General features: G+C 43.2%; 1 protein-coding gene across 2 annotated transcripts in view; it reads left to right on the top strand.

The window, feature by feature from the left end:
• The window catches only part of PCSK5 (proprotein convertase subtilisin/kexin type 5), a 413,582-nt gene that overhangs the window by 369,351 nt on the left and 17,433 nt on the right, over positions 1 to 26,798 (top strand). For both annotated transcript variants that reach the window (XM_070431475.1, XM_070431474.1), the window contains 7 exons: positions 3,074 to 3,157; positions 4,342 to 4,537; positions 11,539 to 11,756; positions 12,638 to 12,880; positions 16,212 to 16,442; positions 21,898 to 22,075; positions 26,297 to 26,514. In XM_070431475.1, the coding sequence (XP_070287576.1) occupies positions 3,074 to 3,157; positions 4,342 to 4,537; positions 11,539 to 11,756; positions 12,638 to 12,880; positions 16,212 to 16,442; positions 21,898 to 22,075; positions 26,297 to 26,514 (1,368 nt within the window). The remainder of the gene's footprint in view (positions 1 to 3,073; positions 3,158 to 4,341; positions 4,538 to 11,538; positions 11,757 to 12,637; positions 12,881 to 16,211; positions 16,443 to 21,897; positions 22,076 to 26,296; positions 26,515 to 26,798) is intronic.

The raw sequence follows: 26,798 nt of genomic DNA, 5'->3' as shown, positions 1-26,798 counted from the left end.
GTGATGAGAATTTTTAGGATCTACTCTCTTAGCAATTTTCAATTATCCAATACAGTATTATTAATTATAGTCACCATGCTGTACATCACATTCCAAGAATTGATTCATCTTATAACTGAAAGTTTGTACCCTTTGACCACCTTCATCCATTCCCTCACCACCACCCCAGTACCCCAGCCCCTGGCAACACCAATCTACTCTGTTTAAATGAGTTTGGTTTTTTAAGATTCTACATATGAGATCATAGAGTCTTTGTCTTTTTCTGTATTTCTCTTAGCATAATGTCCTATGGCAGGGTTTCCCTCTTTTTATGGATGAATATATCCATTGCATATACAGGGTGGGTCAAAACTTGTCTTACAGTTGTTCATATGGAAAATAATACAATAATTAATAATACAAGAATAAACTGCTTCATGTACTCACAACTGTAAACCTACTTTTGTCCCACCCTATATATACCATATCTTCTTTATCCATTCATCCATTGATGAACATCTGGGCTGTTTCCATGTCTCGGCTATTGTAAATAATGCTGCAATGAACACTATGTGCAGTTATCTCTTTGAGATAGTGATTCCATTTCCTTTGGGTAAATACCCAGAAGTGGGATTGCTGGATCATAGGGTAGTTCTATTTTTAATTTTTTGAGGAACCGTCATACTATTTTCCATAGTGGCTGCACCAATTTATATTCCCACCAACAGTCCATGGGATGTCCCCTTTCTCCACATGTCTCACCAGCACATGTCTCTTGTCCCTTTGATAAGAGCCATTCTAACAGGAGTGAGAGCTCTCTGTGATTTTGATTTGCATTTCTCTGTTGATTAGTCAAAAGTGATGTTAGCAACAAAATTGTTGCTCATCTCTCTGCTGCCCTCTTTTTTTGGGTTAAGTGATTTGTCAAATTGAAAGGGCCTTCAGGGAAAAGACTCAATCATGTTAAATCATGTGGATTACTTTTGTGAAAATCCTGTGACTAGCACTGCTCTGCACAGGGCTAATTGAGCTCTTCTCTCTCTCTCTCTCTCTCTCTCTCTCTCTCTCTCTCTCTCTCACACACACACACACACACACACACACACACACACCCCTCTCTCAAAGACTCAGTCAGTCTACTGGAAAACCAGGGCAAGTTTTTCTCTCTAAATTAGGAAAAAGACTGCCACTCAGGATGGCAAGATGGACAATCATGTATATCTCTATATCTACATCCATATCCACCTACCTACCTTTGAATCTAGCTTTCTCTGTAGCAAGGCTCACCAGCTAATTAACCATGAGCGCCATCATGGAAACCAAGCCATGCCTCTGGTGCCACGCCAGCTATAGAATAAAAGACCAAGAGAGGGAATGTGGCGGAATGATAACAAGGAAATCAGGAGAGTGGAGAAAGGAGGTGATGAGCTACCATTTACTGAGCTGCTGTGTGCACTCTACACACATTATTTCATTTAGTCTTCACTACAGTCCTATCAGGGAAGGATCACTCTCATTTTAGAGACGTGGAAAAGTAGGGCTCTGAGAGTTTAATTATTGTATCCATGGTTACCCTACCTGAGCAGCACATCTGGGATGTGAAGGCAGATGTGACTAAAGAGCCAACTCCACCAGACTGAATCTCAGAAAGAGAAGGCACTATAAGAGAGAGGAAGGAAGAAAGGGAGAGAGGGAGGAAGAAAAGAAAGAAAAGAGGGGAATGGTAAGATGCCAACATAACAGTTGAATGAAGGTCAGAGTCATTCATATGACACATTCTGAACTAGAACTTTTTCTAATTTTCCTGTGTCAGTCATGCTGATTCCTGAACAATTACTGAAATTTAGTCATGATCTCAATGTGTATTGATTGATGTCCTTGAGTTCACTATGTATGTCTGTTTTGTTGTTGTTTTTAAGATTTTTTAAAGTTGATTTTTAGATAGAGGGGAAGGGAGAGTGAGAGAGACATCGATGTGAGAGTGAAACATCTGTGAACTGCCTCCTGCAAGCCCCCTACTGGGGATCGAGCCAGAAACCCAGGCATGTGCCCCGATCAGGAACTGAACCAGAAACCTTATGGTGCATGGGATGATGCCCAACCAACTGAGCCACACCAGCCAGGGCTTATGTATATCTTTGAAACTTTCTTAAAAGGCCTGCCCATCAAATGTTCTTGGAGGGAAAAAGAGAGGGGAAACAGCGCTAATGTTTCCTTGGTTGGCCTGCTTATCACCTGACCAACCAGAAAGCTTTTGGGTGGCTCCAGTTTAGTGATAAGATGATTTGGAACTAATTTAAGGTGAATAAATTTAGGCTGCATTCCACCATGGCTACTCTGAAAAACAGACCCAAACACTGACCAACTATGAAATCTGGTTCCAAAGAACAATAAAATAAAAATAAGTTTTTCATGAAAGACACAATGAATTCTTATTTATCACTTTGAAGTGAAGAGAACTGGCCATTTACAAATCATGGGGAAATAACTCATTCCTGTGTGTATACACACAAGCACACAAACACTCACCCCCACACATTTTTAATAGCTGGTTTGCTCAGTGGTTAGAGTGTTGGCCTGCAGACTGAAGGGTCTCAGGTTTGATTCCAGTCAAGAGCACGTACCTGGGTTGCAGGCTCAATCCCCCATCCCAGTTGGGGTGCATGAGGGAGGCAACCAATCGACGTATCTCTCTCACATGGATATTTCTCTCTCCGTGTCTCTCTGCTCCCTCCACTCTCTCTAAAAAAATCAATGGAAAAAATATCCTCAGGTGAGGATTAACAAAACCAAATAAATAAATAAATAAATAAATAACATTTGTTAGTTCAAATGTCTCCTTAGCATTAAAGGCTATCCTGTCTCTGAAAGTCTGCAAAGAAAGTCTTGGCAATCAATTGTCAATGAAAGAGTAAGAATAAGAAAAAAATGAAGTCCACATTCACTCATTTGGTAGGCCAAAGCCGGCGCCAACATTTAGCTAAGGCAAAATCTATTTGGGGTGGGAAAGGAGACAAGATTGCCCATGAGATCTTTTCCAATACTATGAACCTGCTCAAAAGAAACTGACTTCTTGTTCCTTTTCCTTCCATAGATGTTTTAAGAAAACAGCAGCCTTGTCATTCCTCTTGTAAAACCTGCAATGGATCTGAAACCCTGTGCACTTCGTGTCCGAAAGGTTAGTGTGGAGTGTGACAGGAGGTGGCAGTGATCAAGCCAATTCATGGCAACTCATGTATATTAGCATCTTTAAGTAAGGGGTTTGCAGGACTTGATCTAGTCCCATCACATGTTCCTATTACAGTGGCTACTCTGGAGCAACAAGGCACCCAAACATGGACCTACAATAAAAAATGGCTCTCAAAGGACCAAAACGAAAAAGAAATTTTTTTTTGTCCAAAAGCATGATGAAGTTAGCAACTGCTTTGGCCACAGAATTTGTTAGGTCTTTGGGTACTTGACATTTCTAGGGGTTCCCCTGCTGTTTTGGAGTGCATTAGCCAAAACAAGAGAACTTACAGTGGACAATCTAGGCGGGGATAAGTAGTCTGCCTATTGTTTCTTCATTCCTGGTGCTGAATTTAGGGAAGCAAAAACACAAGAGCAATACGTAATGGCTTAACAAATTAATTGCTTCATCATCTATAAAAACAAAACATCAGAAATAACAACTTCCCTGAATTAGGAAGATATTTTATTAACATGATGCACTAACACTAAAAATTAAGAATGTTATGTTCCCATTAAAGTGATTATGATGTTGGAATGTACAACTTTAACAGTGCGATGTGACGCAAATGCAACAGAATTTAAAATGGTATGTGTGCCATGACTCTACTCCAACAAAATAGGAAAGTTTGCATACAAAAACTGAAGGAATTGTCTTGGAATTCTGAAGTTGAGGGTGATTTTTAAATTGTTTTCTTTAATAATGCTGCTATCTGATTTTTTCAATTAAAAATAAACAGATGGACCATCCGTTGGGTGGGAGAGTTGCTACTATGTTAGTGTCCTAATGGGATAGGCTTTGGGAAGCCAAATAGACTCCACCAAGCTGTGCGTGTGTAACTGTCTTACACCAGGAAGACAGGCAAAGGTGTTAATAGATCTATCAACCAGGCAGAGGGAAGCCCCAAAGTGACCCGCATCAGTATCAGTAGGAAGTAAAAGAAACAGGGCCAAAGCCTCCTGCTGTCAATTTCCTGTCTGGAGATTTAACTCATCCTTCTGATAAGTCTGAGATACTTGGATCTTTGGGGCAGTTTAAAAAGCTGCTGCGAGCGCCAGTTCTCTGCAAGGACGTTCGCGCTGTCAGAGGGACACATACTGACCACCTGATCTGCCTTCTTCCTGGGTTTCCAGGCGCGTATCTGTTGGCTCAGGCCTGTGTCGCCTCCTGTCCCGAAGGCACGTGGCCCTCAGTGAGGAGTGGCAGCTGTGAGAACTGTACAGAGGCTTGTGCCTCCTGCTCTGGAGCCGATCTCTGCGACAAGTGCCAGACACAGCTGGAACACCCTCTCTTCCTCCACGAAGGCAGGTGCTACACCAGGTGCCCTGAGTAAGTCTCCTTTCCTTTCACTTCCTGCTTGTGTTCATTTTCCTACAGTAATTTGGATATGATTCCTTCCTATCACCAAAGAACTCTTCCCTCCCGGGTTACAGCACCTACCCGTGTCCCTCCCTTTTGACTGTCCAATATCACCATTGGCTACAGCAGACAAAACTTAACGCCAGATGCCCACTTCTCTCTTTGTGATGATTATATGTACATATTTTTACTTTTGTAAAATTATGTTTTTTTCCCCACCTTTTATTTATGATCAAGTAGCTGTCTTTTCGCCATCACAAAAGTAAGGCTGTGGAACACAAGAAACTCTTCTGTTTAAAATAGGTGAGATCTGCCCAGCCGAAATGGCTCAGTGGTTGAGCAACGACCTATGAACCAGGAGGTCACGGTTCAATTCCCAGTCAGGGCACATGCCTGAGATGCAGGTTAAATCCTGCAGTAGGGGGCATGCAAAAGGCAGCCAATCAATGACTCTCTCTCATAACTGATGTTTCTCTTTCTCTCTCTCTCTCTCTCTCTTTCTCCCTTCCTCTCTGAAATCAATAAAAATATTTTTAAAATAAAATTTTAAAAAAGTTAGGTGAGATCTGAATCAAAGATAATAAAGAAAATACCTGGTGAAGTATTTATTGACGGCTTTTCCAGCCCCCTGGTTTATAAATCCTTTTCTCCTCCTACGAATGCTCCCACCTCCAGGATGTAACTAAAAGGGAAGTGGGAATAGCAAATGGGAAGGTGTATCAGGAAACTTCCAGTGACAAGCAACAGAAATGCCAAGTAGACTGACTGAAACAATACAGGGTTTATTATCTCACATACAAAGCGTTTAGCAATCCAGTGGCCAATACTTCATTAAAAACCCACTATCTTTCCATTTTGCTCTTGTATCTTCCTTAGCTTGTCCTCCCCTGAGCCACGCTGTCTGCCCCATCTGCACACATCACCATCGCCATTGCAGCAACCAGAGACAGAAAAGGGCAGGATTCTCCTAGTTTATCTTTTTTCAAGAGGAAAGAAAACTTCCTGACTTCCCTTCACATCTCATTAGCCAGAATGCACCACTTACAGCTTACATCACTGGCAGGGAGAATGGAAATAAAAGGATCACTTTAGGCTGAACAAGACTCACCCTTGAAAACCCAAATAAAATCGGAACACGGGCAGCCAGGAAGACTGGAGAGGGAGGCAAGAAGTGAGTTTGGGGAGGCAACCAACAGAATCTATTTTAGACAATCAGAAATTTCATTTGCCTGCTGATTAAAAGAACTTGGTGATAAAAACAATACCTATTTCCTAATGACCAACTTGTATCCATTACTGAGACAGACCATATAGGGTCCAAATACAAGTCATGATACCCTCAAGAAGCTTCCAATCTAGTATAGTATAGAGCCAATTGCATTCGACTCAATACTGCAGATCCATATTTAGCACCTTTTGGGTGTGTAAGAATTGATACTGGAAGCTATGTTAAGAGATGCCTGAGCCTGAAAAGGGCCTACAACCCAGAGGGGACGTTTACAACGATTACTGCCATACTTCTCAGAGCCTAAATACAAAAAGGGCTAAGAAATTCCAAGGAAAAAGAAACCATATAAAAACAGCTACTTGATGAGTGTTGCTAAAGTCTAAGCACTGCACTAAGCACTTCAAATATGATCCATTAACCCTCACATGAATCTTCTTATCCAGATACTATTATTTTTCCTCATTTTACAGATGAGGAAAGGGGTAAACATGCCCAATATCACACAACTAATGCATGATATGGTAAGGGTCCCACCCCAAACCTCGCGAGCCCTGAGGTCCATGTTTCACCATTGCACAGTGCCATGTTCTCAAATGACTGGGGTTCCTTTTTTATTTTTAATAGCAACTTTATTGAGATACAATTCAGATACCACACAATTACCTATATAAAGTGTACATACAATGCAATGGTGTTACATATATTTATACAGTTGTGCGATCATCATTACAATTGATTTTAAAATATGTCCATCATCCACCAAAGGAAAACTCTGTACCCTTTTAGCAGTTACTCCCAATTTCCCCAGCCCTAAGCAATCACTAATTTACTTCCTGTCTCTACAGATTTGCCTGTTCTTGAACATTTCATATAAACAGAATGCTATAAGATGTGATCTGTTATGATTGGTCCTTTCTACAACATAGTACTTTCAAGTTGTTACTATTTCTGAGAAATCGCCCTTTGGGGTATAATCCATCCTAAAACAGCAATAAGATTTATGACAGGCGCACAATTTGCAATGAAACGGCATCCAGGTATTCAGAATTATTTACAAGTCAGCATTAGTGGCCACTGTATAGTATATATTCATGAAAGAAGAAAGTCTGAGTAGTAACATACATCATTATAGTGATTGTCTAAAAGGCAACACAAAACCTAAGGTGTGCTCATATTCACCAAATATGAACAGATGTGAAGCTCTAGTTGAAAAGGGGGGTCTTCCTTTAGGCTCTGTCACTGTCTCAGGTCTTTAAAATATAGGTGAAGCTCCAAACCACACAGCTTTCGCATTACATATATTTATCTGAGCCGAAAGACTTCACCATAAAGTACTCTGAATGTAGCAATTTAATACAGGTGGCCATTTCTTCTAAAATGAAGCATCTGTCTTCTTAAATAAAAATAACAGTGAAATAGAGCATTCACAACCAAGTTTTGTGAATGCAGGGAGAAGACAGGACAAATTACTGGGCAGATCTGTGTGGAGAAAACTGCATTTGGCAAAGTGGCTCTTTGAAAAACACCTTTTCACATTGTCATCTGCCTGCCTCCCGACAAGTTCCTGAGATTAGTGTTTTTTTGAGTTAGCAGTAGTCTCCAATGAGTTGTTGTTTGTTTGTTTTTTCTTTTTTGCTTGAATCCATTGCTTTCTTTTCAGCATCTCACCCGACTTCCACTGATGCCCTTATGACAAAAATCTGAAAATGTTTTCTTTGTGCTGCATCTTTTCAAATTCTGTGCTGGAATTGCTCATCGTCAGTGTCCAGAGACTATTCCTGAGAAAACTTGATCAGGACTAGCATTAAAAACTCCCCGGAATCACCGGTCCGAAGTCCCCAATCCCTAAACACAGGTTGCTCTTTCTGGCTAAGCCAATCCCCACACTAAATCTAGAGGGTGTGGCCAGCCCCACCTGACTAATTTTGTTAGCATCAACTATCAGGTGTGGTTGGAGGGGTCCACAATGAATAACAAGGACATTCTTACCACTTGGGAAATTCCAAGAGTTTAGAAGCTGGCTAGGAACACAGGCCAGACCTCTCTTTGGGTGAGGCCAAGTTCTTCACTACACAGCAACAATGATTCCATCACATTCTCATTCATGTAGAAGATGTGATATGTTTAAGAATGCACTAAATTCCCTTAATTTCAAATTTCTCAAGTTCAATCAAACTCTTGGTAAACATATAATACATTTCTATCCACTGTCTTATCAAATTCATTTTTATTTTTTTTGTTAGTCCTCACCTAAGAATATTTCTTCCATTACTTTTCAGAAAGAGTGGAAAAAGAGAGAAAGAGAGAGAGAGATAGAGAGAGAGAGAGAGAGGGCGGAGGGAGAGGTGAGAGACACATTGACTGGCTGCCTCCCATACAAGCCCCAACCAGTACGGGTCCTTGAAGGGGACTCGAACCCGAGACCTCTCGATGCACAGGCAGAGGATCCAACCACTGGGCAACATGGGCCAGGGCCAAATTTATTTTTAAGAGATTGACTGGGCTGGACAAAATAGCAGTGTCCTTGTTCTCCCAGTGCTCTCCATCATGGTCCAAAATGTGTGAGGAAGCCTGATCTTGGCTTTCAGATGAATGATATTTAGTTTCCCCTCTTGGACCTAAATTGCTTTCTTACATTTTTCTTTCTTGATACTACATTAGAAATGTGACTTTTCTTTGCTCCATCCTATTTCTTCCTGACAAATTCAACATATTTTTGTTTACTAAATATATACAAGAAATTAGTGATTTCTACGGTGTGATAGTTAAATCATTCAGAGGTACAATGAATATACAGACATCAGATTCTACCTGGAAGAAGTCAACCACACAACATGCCATATTTTTCCATGTATAAGATGCTATTTTTTTCTAAAATCGTTAGGCTGAAAATCGAGGAGCATCTTATACACAGAAGTCAGCCAAGCAGGGAGCTGCGTGGGTGCATAGCTGCCCATACCTTGTCAAACAGGCTTCCTCCAATCATGATCCTTGTTGTTACTGGCGTCAGCTGATGCCGTAATTGGAGGTTAAGGTGGAAAGTGCACATATGCAACAGGGACCTGAGCATTCTGAGCCCATAAAGATATAAAAAAATAAAAAGATAAATACTGGTAAGCGATTGTCTTTACTCTGCAAAATTCAAACTGAATGTAATCAGATATGCAAAAGAGCATGGAAATAGAGCTGCAGAGAGACAATTTGGACCTCCTCCCACTGAGTGTATGATCAGACAGTGGAGAAAACAGGAAGAACAACTCCTTAAAATGCCAAAAAAGAAGGCCTTAAGAGGAAAACCAGCAAAATGGGTGAACTTGGAGCAGAGACTTAAGACTTGGATTATGGAGCAGCGCCAGAGTGGCTTATCTGTGTCAACCAAGCTTATTCAATGTCAGGCAAGAAAATGACATTGTGAGTGAAATGAACATTGTTGATTTTAGAGTAAAGGCAAAATGCTGCTTCAATTTCATGAGGAGAGAAGGGTTGGCCGTGAGGACATAAACAAGTTAGCTCAGAAAATGCCACCAGTTTATGAGGATAAAATCCAACAGTTTCACTCCTATGTCATACAACTGCAGAAAAAAATTATTTTGAACCAAGTCAGATTGCAAACATGAATGAGATGACTCTCAATTTTGATGTGCCTTCCAACAGAACTGTTGATGTGAAAGGAATCAAAACAGTGGAAATCAACAAGTAGCCATGAAAAGACACACTATACTGCTGTGCTTTCATGCTGCGCAGATGGTACTAAACTGCCTTCTATGCTTATTTTTAAGAGGAAAACATCCTAAAGAGACCATACCACCGGCATTATTATGCCAGTTCAAGAGAAGGGATGGATGAATGAAGACATTATGGCCATTTGGTTTACAAAGGTTTGGTCCAGAAGACCTGGGGCGGGGAGGGGGGCTGAGGGCTCTTAAAGAAGCCAGTCCTAGCTGTCTTTAATCAGTTCTGAGCACATTTAACAGAAAAGACAAAAAGGGTTGCATCAGATTTGCAAATACATCTAGCAGATATTCCTGGTGGACTTGCAGGTCAGCTACAGCCACTAGATGTTTCAATCAAGTCATTTAAAGCCTTGATGAGATGAGAATGGAGTAGATGGATGCAAAAAACAGATAACTTGACACCGACAGGAAGGATGGAAAAAAACAACCATCACTGAGGTCTGCAATTGGGTCCTAAACTCATGGTATAGCATCAAACAAGAGGTGATTGTGAAGTCCTTCAAGAAATATGGAATCAGCAATGCCATGGACAGAACTGAAGATGATCTCACATATATAGACAGTGTCTCAGAAGACAGCAGTGATACAATAGAAGCAGAAGAAGTTGATATGTCTGGAACTAATAGTGATGAAGAAGAGAGCAGTGATGCAACAGAGCTGAATAAAATGATATGCTGCATAATATAGTACTGGTATGTGAACATACCAGTAATCTATGATAATAAAAGCATAACATGCTAATTAGACAGGACAGCCGAACGACCTTCCAGACATCATTTCGGACGTCCTTCCTGATGAAGCCGTGGTGGCGGGGGCTGAGGCAGAGGCAGTTAGGGGCGACCAGGCAGGCAGAGGCAGTTAGGAGCCATCAGGCAGGCAGGCGAGTGGTTAGGAGCAATCAGGCAGGCAGGCAGGGATAGTTAGGGGTGATCAGGCAGACAGGCAGAGGCAGTTAGGGGCGATCAGGCAGGCAGGCAGGTGAGCCATTAGGAGCCAGCGGTCCCAGATTGCGAGAGGGATGGGCCTAAACCGTGGTCGGCAAACTCATTAGTCAACAGAGCCAAATATCAACAGTACTTCTTCAAAATAGACTCGCCCAGGCCGAAAACTGACTAATGTGCATGGGCCACGAAGTTTCAATCGCTCTGTATGCGCGCCCGCACGTGGTATTTTGTGGAAGAGCCACATTCAAGGGGCCAAAGATCCGCATGTGGCTCGCGAGCCGCAGTTTGCCGAACACAGGCCTAAACCAACAGTCGGACATTCCCTGAGGGGTCCGGATTGCGAGAGGGTACAGGCCAGGCTGAGGGACCCCCCGCTCCCCACCCCCTGCATAAATTTCATGCACCAGGCCTCTAGTTACTAAATAAAAATGTATTTTGTTTTATGTTTAAAATACTGATTTAATTTTGAGTTGGAAAAGGGGGGGCATCTTGTACATGGTGGCATCTTATACATGGAAAAATATGATATACTCCAATAGCAGTGCTCCAAATGTTTGGTGCTGTATACAAATGTTATGTGAGTGTGTTCAAAAAAGCCATCAGTGGTTGGCTGGGAACATCCAAAAGCAAAAATTCTTCCAATATTAAGGGTAGTAAATCTTTTGAGCCTTTTAAAAGTCATTTTTTTGAATTTGCTAAATTGAATTTTTATTTTAAAAAATGTATTAATTGAACAGACAGCATTTTCTGCTCTAACATAAGGCTCTAACAAGAAAAAAGAAATTAAAGTCAGAGATTAAAATAGGGAAATCAGATGACTAAAGTTTATACAAATTTAACAAAGCTGTTTTCAAACAAACCAAATTCACAAGGGTGATATCTATCCCTTTTATTTTATTTTTCCAGACTTGATTTTTTACCATACTTCCTCAGGAAATCTGATTAATTCATTTTGGCCGACATGAGCAGCAGTCCTTCGTTTTCAGCCCTAACTTCTTTGTCACCAGGTGTGAATCATTTTCCTGCTTGGAAGGCTTCCCCAGTAGCTCTCTCTTCTCCCCACAGTGGCTTCTATGCAGAAGAAGGCATATGCAAACGCTGTAGCTCCCCTTGCAGAAAATGTGAAGGAAATGCCACCAACTGTCAAGCTTGTGAAGGGGGCCTTGTCCTGGACCAGGGAGTGTGCCAGGAAACCTGCTCTGAGAGGCATGTGGCCGTGGAGGGGGTGTGCAAGCATTGCCCAGAGATGTGTCAGGAGTGCATCCATGAGAAAACCTGCAAAGGTACCTGGGAGCATCCCATGGGAGAGTGTGGCTCTGCCGGGCTACCCCAGCTGGGGGCCAACCAGCTGAGGGTGGGATGTCCAAGCAGAACTGGGGGAACTTTCACTAAAATTTATCAACCTCTGTGCATGTCACTGACAAAAGTGAGGGTGAGGTAAAGCCTTTCCATTTTGGATTCTGCAAGTTAACACAGACAAGAGAACCTTTTGTATGATTTTGTCCATACCCATGTACAGTACTGTTCAGTATTGTTAATTCTAAGAATAGCATTCTGGCAAGGAATTGTTTTCTCTGGAATTATCTTCCAAGAAATGCTGATTTCCTCTCCAGAACAAGACAGACTCATTTAATTGGTGCTATCCTATCCAAAGTGTCTTCCAGAATTTCCTTCCCCCCTGAAATAAGAGAACGAACACAAACCCACAATGCATTCTTCATACTGACTATCCATGTATATTTCATTAGTCTACCCTATCAGTGAGTGAAAAATTACCTTATCCAAGAGTTCCTATACTGCTTTGTAAAAATAAAGCCTGAGGTGCTGGATACAGCTTGGAAAATTTTAATGCTTTCTGGGCTTTTGGAACAGTACCTCCAGGGTCTCGGCCATCACATATCTGCCACAGCATTACAATTTTTTGCACCTACAAGGGGCAGATCATTTCAGGATAGAAACCCAGCACCATCTAAACAGGTCTCCATATGTGGTCTCCAATCCAAAGTCAAGGCTTTGGGGACACAGATGATGTGTCCTGGCTGGGTGGAGATGGGGCAAGTGTATACTCAGGTCAAATGAGGCAAAGTGGTGGAGGATGGGCCACTATGGAAGGAATTCCTTTCTCCTGTCTCCCTGGGAATAATTGCTGTTTCCCTACCCCCAGAGTGCATGCCTGCCTTCTTCCTACACGAGGATATGTGCCATCAGTCCTGTCCCCAGCAGTTCTACAAGGATGAAGACGCCCACCAATGCCTCCCCTGCCACAAAGACTGTCTGGAGTGCAGCGGCCCCTCAGCAGACAACTGCAAGCTCTGTGCTAAGTACTTCTCCGTTCTCTATGACGGGCAGTGCTTGGGCAACTGTCCAGCAAGAACTTACTATGAAAGAAAGACTAATGAATGCAAAGGTAAAGACTTCGGGGTACATGACCAAGTGATGAATCCCAGGGAGCCTGATGGGATGATGGGATTAGGCCAAGACCAAGTAGGATGTGGGGTTTGCACAGTTCCAGCCCCAGAACTGTTGTCCCACCCATTTCCCTCATATTTTGAATCTGCTCTAATTTATTTTTTTAATATATTTTATTGATTTTTTTACAGAGAGGAAGGGAGAGGGATAGAGAGTTAGAAACATCAATGAGAGAACTAGAAACATTGATCAGCTGCCTCCTGCACAGTCCCCACTGGGGATGTGCCCACAACCAAGGTACATGCCCTTGACCGGAATCAAACCCGGGACCCTTGAGTCCGCAGGCCGGTGCTCTATCCACTGAGCCAAACCGGTTAGGGCTTTAATTTATTTTTTTTAATGAATCATTCCTTAGCTTTGATCATATAACTTTTGTCAGCAAGGAATAATGTTGACCTTCCACAACAGTGGCTGATCAAAAAGGATTCTCACACGAACATTTACAAGAGATAATGAGCCCTCAAAAGTCACCCAAAATGGGAGATTTTTCTTAAAACTTTAAGCCATTTAAAGTTTATAGCAGCATAAGGAGAGCTGTACCATAGAGGATTTTCTCAGTGCCTCTTGTCTCCCTTCATCATTTGCCTCCCTAAAGCGACCAGCTCCTGCGCTGGGTCCCCTAATTCATGTCCCACTGGACACTTCAAGCCCTACATGCTCAAGAAAGAGCTGACTATTACTTATGCCCTCTTATGTTTTAACTGGGCGAGAATTCTTTGCCCCTTACTAGTTTTGAGGGAAGGTAGTTTTTAATAAATTGCCCATTACTAGGGGAATTCTCAAGCAAGCGAGAGGCATTCTGGGGAAAGGAACTTTTCTCTTTTCCCCCCGTTTTATTAAGGTGTGATTGACATATAACATTGTGTAAGTTTAAGATGTACGACATGATGATTTGCTATACAGATGTGTTGAGAAATGATGACCACATAAGGTCAGTTGGCACATCTATCGCCTATGTACGTAGTTACCTTTTCATTTCTTTTATTTATTTATTTTTTTTTTTGGTACGAACATTTAAGATCTACTCTCTTTGAAACTTTCAAGTGTACAATATAGTATTGTTAACTAGAGTCACAGGATTCACTCCAACTAGGCAGACAGCGGTAATTTCACCCCCCGTGTTGCCTCCAAGCAAACACAAGATAGACAGATATCCAGAGGCAGGCCCTGGAAACCCCGTGAGAGCCTGAGGGTGAACTCACATGGCAGAAGCAACCTTGGGCCATTCACATCCAGAACATACCCAGGGAATAGTTCTTTGTAAGACAAAGATATACTGTACCTACTCCTAAAGGCTTTCTGCTCTAGCCTTATGATCCGGATAAATCCTTTTGTGTGTCAGGTATGTTCTTTAATGTCAGGGTCCCACCCAACTACTTGTGGAAGAACGTGGACTTGAAGATGGGCAGCTGTGCCTGTATAGCAGAAGGGGAGAGAGGGAGGGAGCCTGCGGAGTTGGGGGTCAGCTTCCACAAGAAGTGTAGAGACTCAGCCAAAGCCTGCAGTGCCATCTTGCTTTCACTGGGGCAGGAACTGGGGATCCACTTCTGGCCTTTCTCTGGTGCTCAATAATAAAAGTAATTTGCCATATAGAGAACGTAACAGGCCTCAGAGTACTTACTGTACTTAATTTACCTGATTTAATTTTCTCACTGAGAAGGGCCCCTGGTCCTCATCCCCATTTGCCCACTGGTATCAACTGGAGAGCTTTTAAAAAGTACAGATACCTGGGCTCACTCAGACCAGTTCCACTGTTGGAAACTGACTTGAGGTCTCTCCCTGCAATGCTATTGCCCCTTACACCAGCATTAGAGGGAAGCTGGCATTAGAAGTGACCACCTGCCTCTCCAGAGAGAGAAACAAGGACCTGACCTGAAACTTAAGATTAGAATAGAAACAGAGAAGCATCTGTAATCAAGCAATCTCCAAGCAGGATCTCCTCTGAGGAACATAAGGACTTGGGATCCATTCTGATCACCTCAAATTATCCCCTATGACAGTGATGGTGAACCTTTTGAGCTCGGCGTGTCAGCATTTTGAAAAACCCTAACTTAACTCTGGTGCTGTGTCACATATAGAAATTTTTTGATATTTGTAACCATAGTAAAACAAAGACTTATGTTTTTGATATTTATTTTATATATTTAAATGCCATTTAACGAAGAAAAATCAACCAAAAAAATGAGTTCGCGTGTCACCTCTGACACGCGTGTCATAGGTTCGCCATCACTGCCCTATGAGATAGCACAGACACCTTTGAAATCCCCATACCTTTTCTGAGGCACTGGGACAGAAAGAGCAAGAGATCTTGTTAAGGTCCTGGGTTAAACTCCTGACCCTGCTCTTTTCCAGCCAGGTGATTAGCTCCTCCAGCCTCTATCTCCTGATACAGATAAAATGAGATGGCGATAATCATAATAATAATAATAATACTGTGTCTATTAAACAGTGAGTGCTTATTGGGGGCCTACTATGTGCCGTGTGCTCTTCAGGCCTGTGGAACAGCAGGAAACAATACAGACAGAGTCCTGCCTTCTGGAGCTTACAATCTATTGGTGAAGGCAGAGTCTAAAGAAGACAGTCAAAAGGCAAAATAAGGCAGGGAAGGGAGACATGAAGTTGGGCAGAATGGAGCTAAAATTAGAGAAAAGGGGGCCTAGAAGGTACCACTGATAAATGGAGGGAGCAAATCACACATATACCTGGGAGATGAGAATTCTAGGCAGAGGAAACAGCACTGCTAAAACCCCAAGGTGGGAGCATGTTGTTCTTAAAATATCTAAGAAATATTTAGCGAGTGCCTACTATATGCCAGGCCCTCCTAGGCATTGTGCATTCATAAATGAATATAAAAGAGACCTCTTTACTCAACAGGTAATGATAATATATACCAATGCTAGTGACAAGCTCAAGGTATTTTTGGAGGTCATTGGAGGACCACAGAATAGGAATTACGGTGGTGACCATTCTGCTGCAGAATTGCCTCCTATTTCGTTGTAGTTTGGGTAATTATAGTGAGTCTTACTAATAATTTCTGAGGTGGCTGTTGCAGGAAGGGCCTAATTATTGCAGAGAATATGAAACAGCAACAAGAATGCTCCAACAAGAATGTACCCAACTCATGACTCCACACTGTTGGCACAGAGCCCTAGAAATCTCTGGAAGAAACGAAGAAGACATGTGAATAACCTTCCCAGGGGGAACTGATTTCTTCCTGGGGCACCCTGGCCACTCTCACTCTCTGTCTGCTGCCCCCACCCTGCCCACAGATTGCCCCAGCTCCTGCCAGACCTGCTCCTCACCTGGGACCTGCACAACCTGCCTGGAAGGCCTGAAGCTGAACAGCCACGGGGACTGCGAGCCTCACAAGGAATGTGCCCCCTCGGAGTACTGGGATGAGGAGGCTCTGGGCTGCAAGCCCTGTCACACCAAGTGCTTCCGCTGCACGGGGCCCTCGGAGGACCAGTGTCACACCTGCCCGAGGGACAGCCTCCTCCTCAGTGAGTCACTTTCCTCTGAGACAGGCTCTGTCTTTCCCTCCATCTAGGAAACTACTTTTCATGATGCGTGGTGCCCAGTAGATATTGGTGTCTTTCTTTTTAATTTTTTATACTTTGTGTCTGAAAATGTTTCAAACCCACAGAAAAGATGGAAAAGTGAGAATAGTCCATGGCACACCACACATATGCCCTTTACCCACTTCTTCTTTTGTTAATCTTTTACCCCTTTTGCTTTATCAGTCTTGTTCTTGTCCCCCCCCCATGCATATCTACATTAATAAAAGAGAAACATGGTAATTAGCGTACGACCGCTATCCTTTTCATTGGCTAATCAGTGAGTATATGCAAATTAACTGTCAGCCAAGATGGCGGCCAGCAGCCAGGCAGCTAGAAGCGAACATGAGGCTTGCTTGCTCCAGTGACTGCAGACTCCAACGTTCCCCGCCTCACTTGCCGGCCTCTCAGCTGCAACTCTAAGCAACTATGTACTATGTTGCAAATAAGAAGCTAAACAAAACCGCGGAAACCGGCTTTCATTCAGCCGGGCTTCTGGACCGCAACATTGTATTGATGTTTTCAGCAGCAAGGCCTCAGAGCTAAAGCTGGCCCAGAATAAAAAAGAAAAAAAGGAGCAGTTGGGAGCTTCAGTCACCTGCTTCTGGAAAACAGCCCTCAGCCCCTCACCCAGACTGGCCAGGCACCCCAGTGGGGACCCCCACCCTGATCCAGGACACCCTTCAGGGCAAACCAGCCAGCCCCCACTCATGCACCAGGCCTCTATTCTATATAGTAAAAGGGTAATATGCCTCCCAGCACCGGGATCAGCGGAGCAGCGAGGCTCTCGGCACCAGGATCAGCATGACAGGGGGCAGCGCCCAAACCCTCTGATCGCCCTGTGGCTCTGTGTGTGACAGGGGGTGGGGCCACAACCTCTCTATCCGCCCTGCTCTGTTCGTGACAGGGGAAGGTGCCCCAACCCCCTGATCAGCCCTGCTCTGTGCCTGATAGGGGGGAGCTCCCCAATCCCCTGATTGCCCTGCGGCTCTGTGTTTGACAGGGTGCGGCCCACCAATCCCCTGATCAGCCCTGCTCTGTGTGTGACAGGGTAGAGCCATAACCTCTCCATCAGCCCTGCCCTGAGTGTGACGCCCAACCCCCTGATCCGCCCTGCTCTGTGGGTGATAGAGGGTGGCGCCCCAACCCCCCTCCACGGGCCTTGCTCTGTGTGTGACAGGGTAGAGCCATAACCTCCCCATTGGCCCTGTCCTGAGTGTGACAGGGTGCAGCGCCCCAACCCCCTGATCTGCCCTGCTCTGTGTGTGACAGGGTACGGAGCCCCAATACCCCTGATGGGCCCTGCTCTGTGAGTGACAGGGGGCAGCGCCCCAACCCCCTGATGGGCCCTGCTCTGTGAGTGACGGGGGGAGCTCCCCAACCCCCTGATTGGCACTGCTCTGTGCATGACAGGGGTGGTGCCGCAACCTCCCCATCGACCCTGCCTTGAGTGTGACAGGGGGCGGTGCCCCAACCCCTCAATCGGCCCTACCCTGAGCATGACTGAGGGTGGCATCGCAACCTCCCGATCCGCCCTGCTCTGTGCATGACGGGGTGGTGCCCCAACTCCCCAGTCGGCCCTGCTCTGAGCCTGACCAGGGGCTGCACCTAGGGATTGGGCGTGCCCTCTGCCACCCGGGAGCAGGCCTAAGCCAGCAGGTTGTTATCTCCCGAGGGGTCCCAGACTGCGAGAGGGCATAGGCCGGGCTGGGGGACCCCCCTCCCCCTCTGCGAGTGCACAAATTTTTGTGCACCGGGCCTCTAGTGTATACATAATTCACAACAAATCTTTTCTGAACCATTTGAGGATATGTTTCGTACATCATGGCCCCCTTTCCACAAATACTTTAGTATGCATTTACTTCCTAAGACTAGGAATGCTTTCTTACATGACCACAGTGCAGTTGTCAACACTAGTGAATTTAGCACTGATACCATACTTTAATATCCCATCCATATTTATAATTGTGTCAATTCCCCTTTAGAACAGGGTCCAGTTCACAGTCATGGCATTTAGATGCCATGTCTCTTTAGCCTCCTTTCTTGATTGATTTCAGAGAGGAAGGGGGGAGGGAGGGAGGGAGGGAGGGAGGGAGGGAGGGAGGGAGGAAGAGAGAGAGAGAGAAACATCAATGATGAGAGAGAATCATTGATTGGCTGCCTCCTGCAGGCCCCCTACTGGGGATCAAGCCTGCAACTCCGGCATGTGCCCCTGACCGGAATCAAACCCCAGACCATTCAGTCTGCAGGCCAACACTCTGTCCATTGAGCCAAACTGGCTAGGCCTAGCCTTCTTTAATTTGACACACTTCCACAGACTCTTTTTCTTTTATAATGTTGACATTTTAGAAGAACACAGTCCTAACCTCCATTGGGGTTTGTGTGACATTTCCCCAGGATTAGATGGAGATTATACATTCTCAGCAGGAACACTACATAGCTGTTACGTCCTTCTGGAGACACATGACAATCACCTACCTGCCCATCTACAGTGATGTTATCCTGTTCAGGGTGCTGTCTAATTTCTCTACTTTGTAGTTACTGTTTTCCCTTGTGATTAAAAAGCAATCTGTGAAGAGACATTTTATGAGCATGTAGATATTCATCACCCCATCAAAATTTCCCCTTGATTTAGCATCTGTTGATTAATACATCTTCTTGAACACAGTATGTCACAGTCTAGGGTTGGCCACCTCCAGCAGGTCACCTGTGAAGGTTATTGCTAATGTGAGGCAATGTCCTCAAGTTTCCAGGGATATCATGATTGGGCTTAACACAGGTATGGGAGGAAGAAAATGAAACAAAACTCCACTGAAGTGAAAAAAGGAGCAATGAAGGTGTGTGGGAAAGAAGAAAGAGGCAAGTATGCTGAAGACTGAGAAACAAGACACTCAGAGTAGAAATAGGTAACAATTTCTCCTCTTCTTGTTGAGATGTCATCACAAGGGCACTATTCCCCTGGTAAGACACAGGGTTAGCTTTCCTCATATCACTCCTAATCACCTCCCAATAGAAGACTCTCTCAGACATCAGTCTTCTCCACCCATCCATTTTAGTGCCACTTACACAAATCTCAGTGACCTCTCTTCCCTGCAGTTACTGCTCCATGAGAACATTCCAGATCTTTATATCATCCAAACACCAGGACCTTCTTTTCTAATTATCCCCAACTTAGAGTGCTACCAGTGACTACCTCAGGTGCCTTCACACAGACAGGAAGATGTCTTATCATTACAAGGTGGGCTTCGCTTAAACTAGGAATATGAATCAGACTAGAACTGAGACTTCAGTGCTAAGGTGTAACACAGTACACACTGTGTGATCCTCTCTACACAGTCCCCCAAGGGCTGGCCACAGAATGTGCTCCGGCCTGATCTTCTCATATCCTCCCACTCCATCCCTCACCACTACCCTCTCAAAGGTCAGGTTAGGAATAAACCAGATAATTCCTCCAGAGGTCGTGGTAGACTGAACAATACTAAACCTCCTAAAAACAATATTAGCCCCCTACAAATGCCCATGTCCTAATCCCCAGACCCTGGGAATATGTACTTAAAATGGTAAAAGGGATTTTTGCAGATGTAATTGAATTAATAGTTTTGATTTAGGAGCATTATCCTGGATTATCACAAGGGTCCTTATAAGAGGGAGGCAGGATGATCAACATTAGTAGTTCAAGGCTATGAGATGTCAGAGCAGAGGAACAGAGAGGGAGAGAAGATTCTATGTTGTGACTGTGAAGATGGAGGAGGAGGCCATAAGCCAAGGAGTACAGGCAGACTCTAGAAGCTGGAAAAGGCAAAGAAACAGATTCTCCCTCAGAGCCTCTACAACAGTGGTTCTCAACCTTCTGGTCCTTTAAATACAGTTTCTCATGTTGTGACCCAACTATAAAATTACTTTCGTTGCTATTTCATAACTGTAATGTTGCTACTGTTATGAATCGTAATGTAAATATCTGATATGCAGGATGGTTTTAAGTGACCCCTGTGAAAGGGTCGTTCAACTGCCAAAGGGGTCACGACCCACAGGTTGAGAACCGCTGCTCTACAAGGTTAATAGCCCCCTTGGACCTGTTTTAGACATCTCACCTCCAGAACTGTAAGATAATACAACTGTACTGTTTTTAGCCACTAAGTTTATGGAAATATGTTACTACAGCAACAGGAAACTAATACAGAGGTGTTTCATCTTTAAGGGATTAAGGCTTCCCCCTAGTTAACCAGATACAGCAGCTGGACAATGAACCAGTGCCAACATCCATCTTTAACAAAATAGCCACCAAACAAACATTGACTGGGGATCTGGCCCTGTGTGTTGTGCTGGAAAATCAGACATGAATAGCATAGCCCTGCCTTCGAGTAGCTCAGAGAATCTCCCAGTAGAGAGGTTGAGTCCACAGCAGCTCTAATATGATTCAGCTTTTCCACCAGTGCCTGTGCTTAATGCTATAGTTATGGAAACAAAGTGGCTTATGGTCCAGTCTAAACTTGACCAGTGGCTAACTAAAAATGCAGGAGAGCCTGACTTCCATTCAGGGAGGTTAAGGTAAAGCTGGGGAAGAAGTTGCCTCTAAGAACCGTGTGCTAAACTGCAAAGCCAGCAAATCTCAGCTTTTTGCTTTCTAATTAAACCACCCTCAATTTCCACCCCTAAATGTTAATAAGGACGAAGAAAAGACAAGAATCAGCAGCTCCACTAGGGTTAGCGGAGGAAGGACTGGGGTGCTGTGGGCCTAAACAACTCAACTCCAATTCATCTCTCTATACAGAGCAGATTTAAGGTTTTAATTTAATTTTTAAATACATGGGCAAAGCAGAGTCTCACTGCCAACAGAACTTGGTGTCATGATGAAAATGCTTTATATCTGTGCTCATGCAACTGAGGAACTGAAGTTTTCATTTTATTTCATTTTAATTTCATTTAAATTTCAAGAGCAATAGTGTGTGGACAACACAGCAGAACAAAAGATAAAATCTGATATACAGGAGAGAACACATTCAAGGCTAGAAATAGAAAATTGAGATTGTGGGAAGACATCATCACACTTTCTGCTTTCTTCAATGGAGCCCTGACTCACCCCTGCCTTAAATGGGCTCCCTCTCCTGGGAGACCCTCTCCATCCTCTAGCTCATTTTTACAGACTGGTTTCTATCATGCCCAACATGGCCAGTCCACTCTGACCTCTGTTTTCTCTCAACTCCTAATGACATTATGGTTGAATCTATTTCTTGGATATTCATCTTAGTTCCCAAGGATAGCCATCAGCCCACAGGAATATTGTCTCATTCCTCGTGCATCCCCTCTCCACCATGGTACACAGTGGAGAGCATGCAGAGGAGGTTTGGGAGGTTATGTGCCATACTTAATACCAAGACAGACTCTTTTGCTCCCTTGGCAGACATGACCTGTGTGCAGGACTGCCCTGAGGGCTACTACACTGATGAAGACAGCCACCGTTGTGACCCCTGCCACAGCTCTTGTAGGACATGTGAAGGGCGACACAGCACACAGTGTCTCTCCTGCCCACCAGGCTGGTTCCAGCTGGGAAAGGAGTGCCTGCCCCAGTGCAGGGAAGGGTAAGTTGCTCAACCCACTTTTCCCTCATTTAATCCCATAAGCAATCCAGATCTCACTATTAGCAAACCCATTTTGCAGATGGGGAAGCTAAGTCTCAGAACACTTATATATTGGTAACCAGATTGAAGTCTCACTGCCAGTAAAGGACAAAGATGAGAGAGTACAACCCAGGCCTAACAGTGTCCAAAGGATTTCTGCCAGTTCAGAGTAATGAAAAGGGAAACAGGAGAGGCAAGTGACCCAGCAAGAGAACACAGAGGGTCAGATTGTGAAATCAGACTCGCATGCCAAACTTCACTAACAATTCAAAGGCTGCAAAGCAATCACAAGAAAGAGGTGACGCATTCTTCCCTTAGAAAAATTCAAGACCATGAACATAGGTTCTTTCTCTTCTGCATTTGGATTTGTTCTATCACATTTAATATGTGATGTCTAAGCAACGTATGTGTAATGTTGCTTTCACAAAAGGAACAATTTTCAGTTAAATATCTCCATTTAATTCTCCACTAATTCTCTAACCTGCCATGCCCCCCTTAAACTCTCAAGTTACATGTTTAATTGCCATAAGCAACCTAAACACATGCATGTATCCTTTTAAAAGCATTTCACCGATAACTCTATTATTTTTCTTTTTTTTTATCAAAAGGCCTTCTGACAAGCATATTTGGAAGAGGATTTGACTAGGTCATCGTTTTTTTACCCTCAGGCATCCCCGCTGAAGAGAAAGATTGATTACAGGCCTGTTGCTAACTCTTCCTTCCCTAACCTAGAGCACAGAGAGTTTCCAGACTCAGATTGAAAAGCTGTAACCTTAACCTTTCCCCAAATGCTTTTGCCCAAATTGGCACAACTCTTCAGTTCTATAGCAATCACTGTTTGTATGACTCATTTTAGTGCTATACACTGCCTTGTGTTTTGATTTACCTCATTCATTTGCTCTTTCATTCAACACATGCTTAATGAAGAATACCTTATATGTATAAGGTAAGACAAAGATTTTGACCTTCAAGAGCTTATTCTTCTTACCTATCTCTTCCCCCAAAAATGAAAAGCTCCTGGAAGAAAAACACCTCTTCTTTTTCACACGTTACTACAACCCTCAGCACAGAGGCACACACATTGCAGCCCTCAAAACACACCAGCCACACTGGGTCGATGCAGAATGGGCTCTGCCAGACGAGAGAGGGGCTGGACCTGCCTAACTGGCCCTTCCCCTTCATCCTAGTAAGTGCCTGAAAAAAATCTGTACCCCATATAAAGAGTCTCCATCTTCCTCAAATCAAGTCATAAATATTCTTATGCACAAAAAGGGGGTATAATTCGGTCATCTGAATAGATTGCAGACCATGGATTTAAGAAAACAATTGTTTCATCGTGTGTGAAGTTGTCCATTGGGAGACAGGCATGGGTTGCCATAAATCTCTTTAATGGAGAATAAATAGGGTATTCATGAGGTATAAGTGGAGATATTTAACTGAAATTGTTCCTCTTGTAAAATCAATGACCCACATGCATTGCATAAACTTCATATGTTAAATCTGTTTGCCATGGAAAGGCGGGTATGTAATTCTCTGCACCCTGTGTGTGTAATTCTCAACACACACAATTATTTTAGTGTTTGACCTCAGAGCAGGATCTTGAAGGCCCCTGTTACCATTTGTACTTATGCACAAGATCCTCCTCAAAGCTACAGGCTCAAGAGATTCCACAAACACCTTATGCAAAAGAGTCATAAAAGTAAGCATTGGCACTCTACTCTAAATGTGATCCACTAAACTCTCCACTTTCTTTTAGCGTTACCCTTTAGTTATTTTTCCCAGAGTTCTTATTGATTCTTTTCATCTTAAGAACAGTAGTGAAGAATGTCTGTAGGCTGCTTTAGAGTTTACACAGCATCTCCACTCACTCTCTATCTCTACATTAGGATTTGATTCAGCAACTATCGTATGAGGTCGATATTATTCTCTCCATTTCACAGATGAGGAAAGCAAGTCTCAGAAAGGTTAAATGACTTACTCAAAGTCACACAGCTACTAGTAGATGGTGGAGTAAAAACTAAAAATCAGATCTTCTGGCTTCATTCCTGTGTATTCCTTCCATTCTGTATGGATTTTCACTTTTCCCTATTGCTTTCTCTTTTGAATCTTATGTGATCTTTGTCAACAATTCAGTTCATGGTTGATGTTTTCTTTTGTTAACCTCTCATCCTCTTGTCTCTCAAATACCTCACACTTTCACTGAATGACTCACCGTAATTGTTCTTCAGTAACTATTCTTCACCTAACCGTACAAGGTGAAACAATATTTGATTTGCCACAAGCTGGGCCACTGAGATACAAGTATACTCACTCAGGTCAGTGATGGATGGCTAGGTAGAGGCAGACTCAGCAGTATCTAGCCATGGCGTTAGTTTTCAACAAGTCAGTAGCACTGAAATAAACTGAAAAAACAAAAAACCAAAAAACTACACCCTAACCGGTTTGTCTCAGTGGATAGAGCGTCGGCCTGCGGTCTCAAGGGTCCCAGGTTCAATTCCGGTCAAGGGCATATACCTTGGTTGCAGGCACATACCCAGTAGGGAGTGTGCAGGAGGCAGCTGATCGATGTTCCTCTCTCGTCCATGTTTCTAACTCTCTATCCCTCTCCCGTCCTCTCTGTAAAAAATCAATAAAATATATTTTTTTAAAAACCACACTAATGGACCCAATAGCGTTGCGTCAGAGAAACCAAGGAATGAACCTTTGGGGTTCTAATAGCTTCAGGTGCATATGCCCAGAGATGCCAAAATGACTCAATGACCTCAAGAAATTCATCTTTGACAGTGATTCCTTTTATCTCTTTTACCTTATGTGAATTTTTTAAAATTTACCTTCAAAGAATGAACTTTTTATAGTGTTACTTAACAGATAAGTTAAAATAACACTGCCCTACTTAACTAGCTATATGACCTTAAGCTAACTGTCTAAATTCTGAGCCTCAGTTTTTACATATGTAAAATAGAAATGATTAACTATGAAATTCATAATTATCACTAATATATATTAATTACTTATAATGTGTCAGGCACTGTTTTAACAAGTTTCTCAGTAATAACTTGTTTAATTTTAGGTACTAACATTAGCCCCATATTACAGACCTGAGAAACAGAGATGTTGTGTGACTTGCCCAAACCAACTCCAGGGTGGTTTGGCTGGGCTTTGACCCCATGTAAAATTGTTCCAAAGGGCAAGCTCCTAACTGCCACACTCTAGTGTTTCATTTTTAGGTTCAATAAGGTGAAATATTAAGTTTATGAAGTCCCTAGTGTACTATCAGGTATATAATAAAAAAGTAATGAACAGTGATTATTGTTCCATTTGGTGTCCAAAAATCTTTTAAATAGAGGTTACATGTATTATTATGAAACCATCAACATCACTTATGCCACTTCCTATTTCAAGATGTTTTTTATATTGAGAAATTAGAAGAACCATTCAGAGGTACATTTAAAATGTCTTCCATTCTCTGATCCCATTCAACACAACTTAAAGCTCAAATTTTCAAGTACACAGGGAAATATAGAAGGCAAAGGTAGTAAATAATTATTGTGGTGCTATTATCTTCTCCTATCTATATACTAGTATATAAAAGGGTAATATGCAAAGTGCCCCCTTGGGAGTTCGACCAGGAGAAAGGGAGTTCAATTGCTCACTATGACGTGCGCTGACAACCATGGTGTAGGGCAGAACGTGACAGGCGACACTGGTGGTGGCCTCAGGGCACTGAGGGAGTGAAGGAAGGAGGAGGCGGGGAGGCAGGGAACCTGATCAGCTCTGATCACTGGCCAGGCCTAGGGACCCTACCCGTGCACAAATTTCATGCACCAGGCCTCTAGTATGTGATAAGAACTAAGTCTTTCTATATGTGTTAACTAACAATTTTCACAAATAGAGGAGAGGCTGTAATGCCTAATTTATAGATAAGAAAACTGAGAATCATTAGATTTATTATCATAGTCAGTAATAATTCTAACGAGAAAAGGTAATTCACCCAGTTTATAAATTAAGCTTGTGTGGCTAACCATGATTTTTCCAAAGCTTAGAATTCAGTCTTTGCAGGAACATTTGGGAACTTGTTCCCCAGCGTATGTCATCAGTTTGGCTCAAATAAACTCATAGAAATTCACACAAAAAAGAAAAGAAAAAAAAGAATTTAGTCTTTGCTTCCCTCCTTGGTTGCAGATATTATGCAGAAAACTCCACTGGACGGTGTGAGAGGTGCAACAAGAGCTGCAAGGCCTGCAGGGGCCCAAGGCCCACCGACTGCCTGTCCTGCGATACATTTTTCTTTCTGCTCCGCTCCAAGGGCGAGTGTCGTCGCACCTGCCCAGATCATTACTATGCAGACCAAAAGACACAGACCTGTGAGAGATGCCATCCGACTTGCCATGAATGCAAAGGTGAGGATGTACCTATCATTTTGCATGTGTGAATGGAAAAATACAAAGTTTCCCTTCCTGCTTAGCGCCTCTTGCTTCCCCACCACCATTGGTTGGTCCTTTTGCTTGACAGCCTCATAACCAGTCCTCCAGCATCAGCACCCTCTGTATTCTCTCAGCTTCTGCATCTGCCCTCTAGCCTGGGCTACTCCTGTACCACACCGCTGCCTCTTCACACATTGTATGCGGGAAACGTATTTATACGTTTTACGTATTTATACGTTCTACCAGTGTAGTAGAGCGCG

This window comes from Myotis yumanensis, unplaced genomic scaffold, assembly GCF_028538775.1.
Source record: "Myotis yumanensis isolate MYYU_CA2020_CCGP unplaced genomic scaffold, mMyoYum1.0.hap1 SCAF_12, whole genome shotgun sequence".
NCBI lineage: Eukaryota > Metazoa > Chordata > Mammalia > Chiroptera > Vespertilionidae > Myotis > Myotis yumanensis.
Note: the sequence above shows the minus strand (reverse complement) of the source record. Positions and strands in the feature narration are given on the sequence as shown.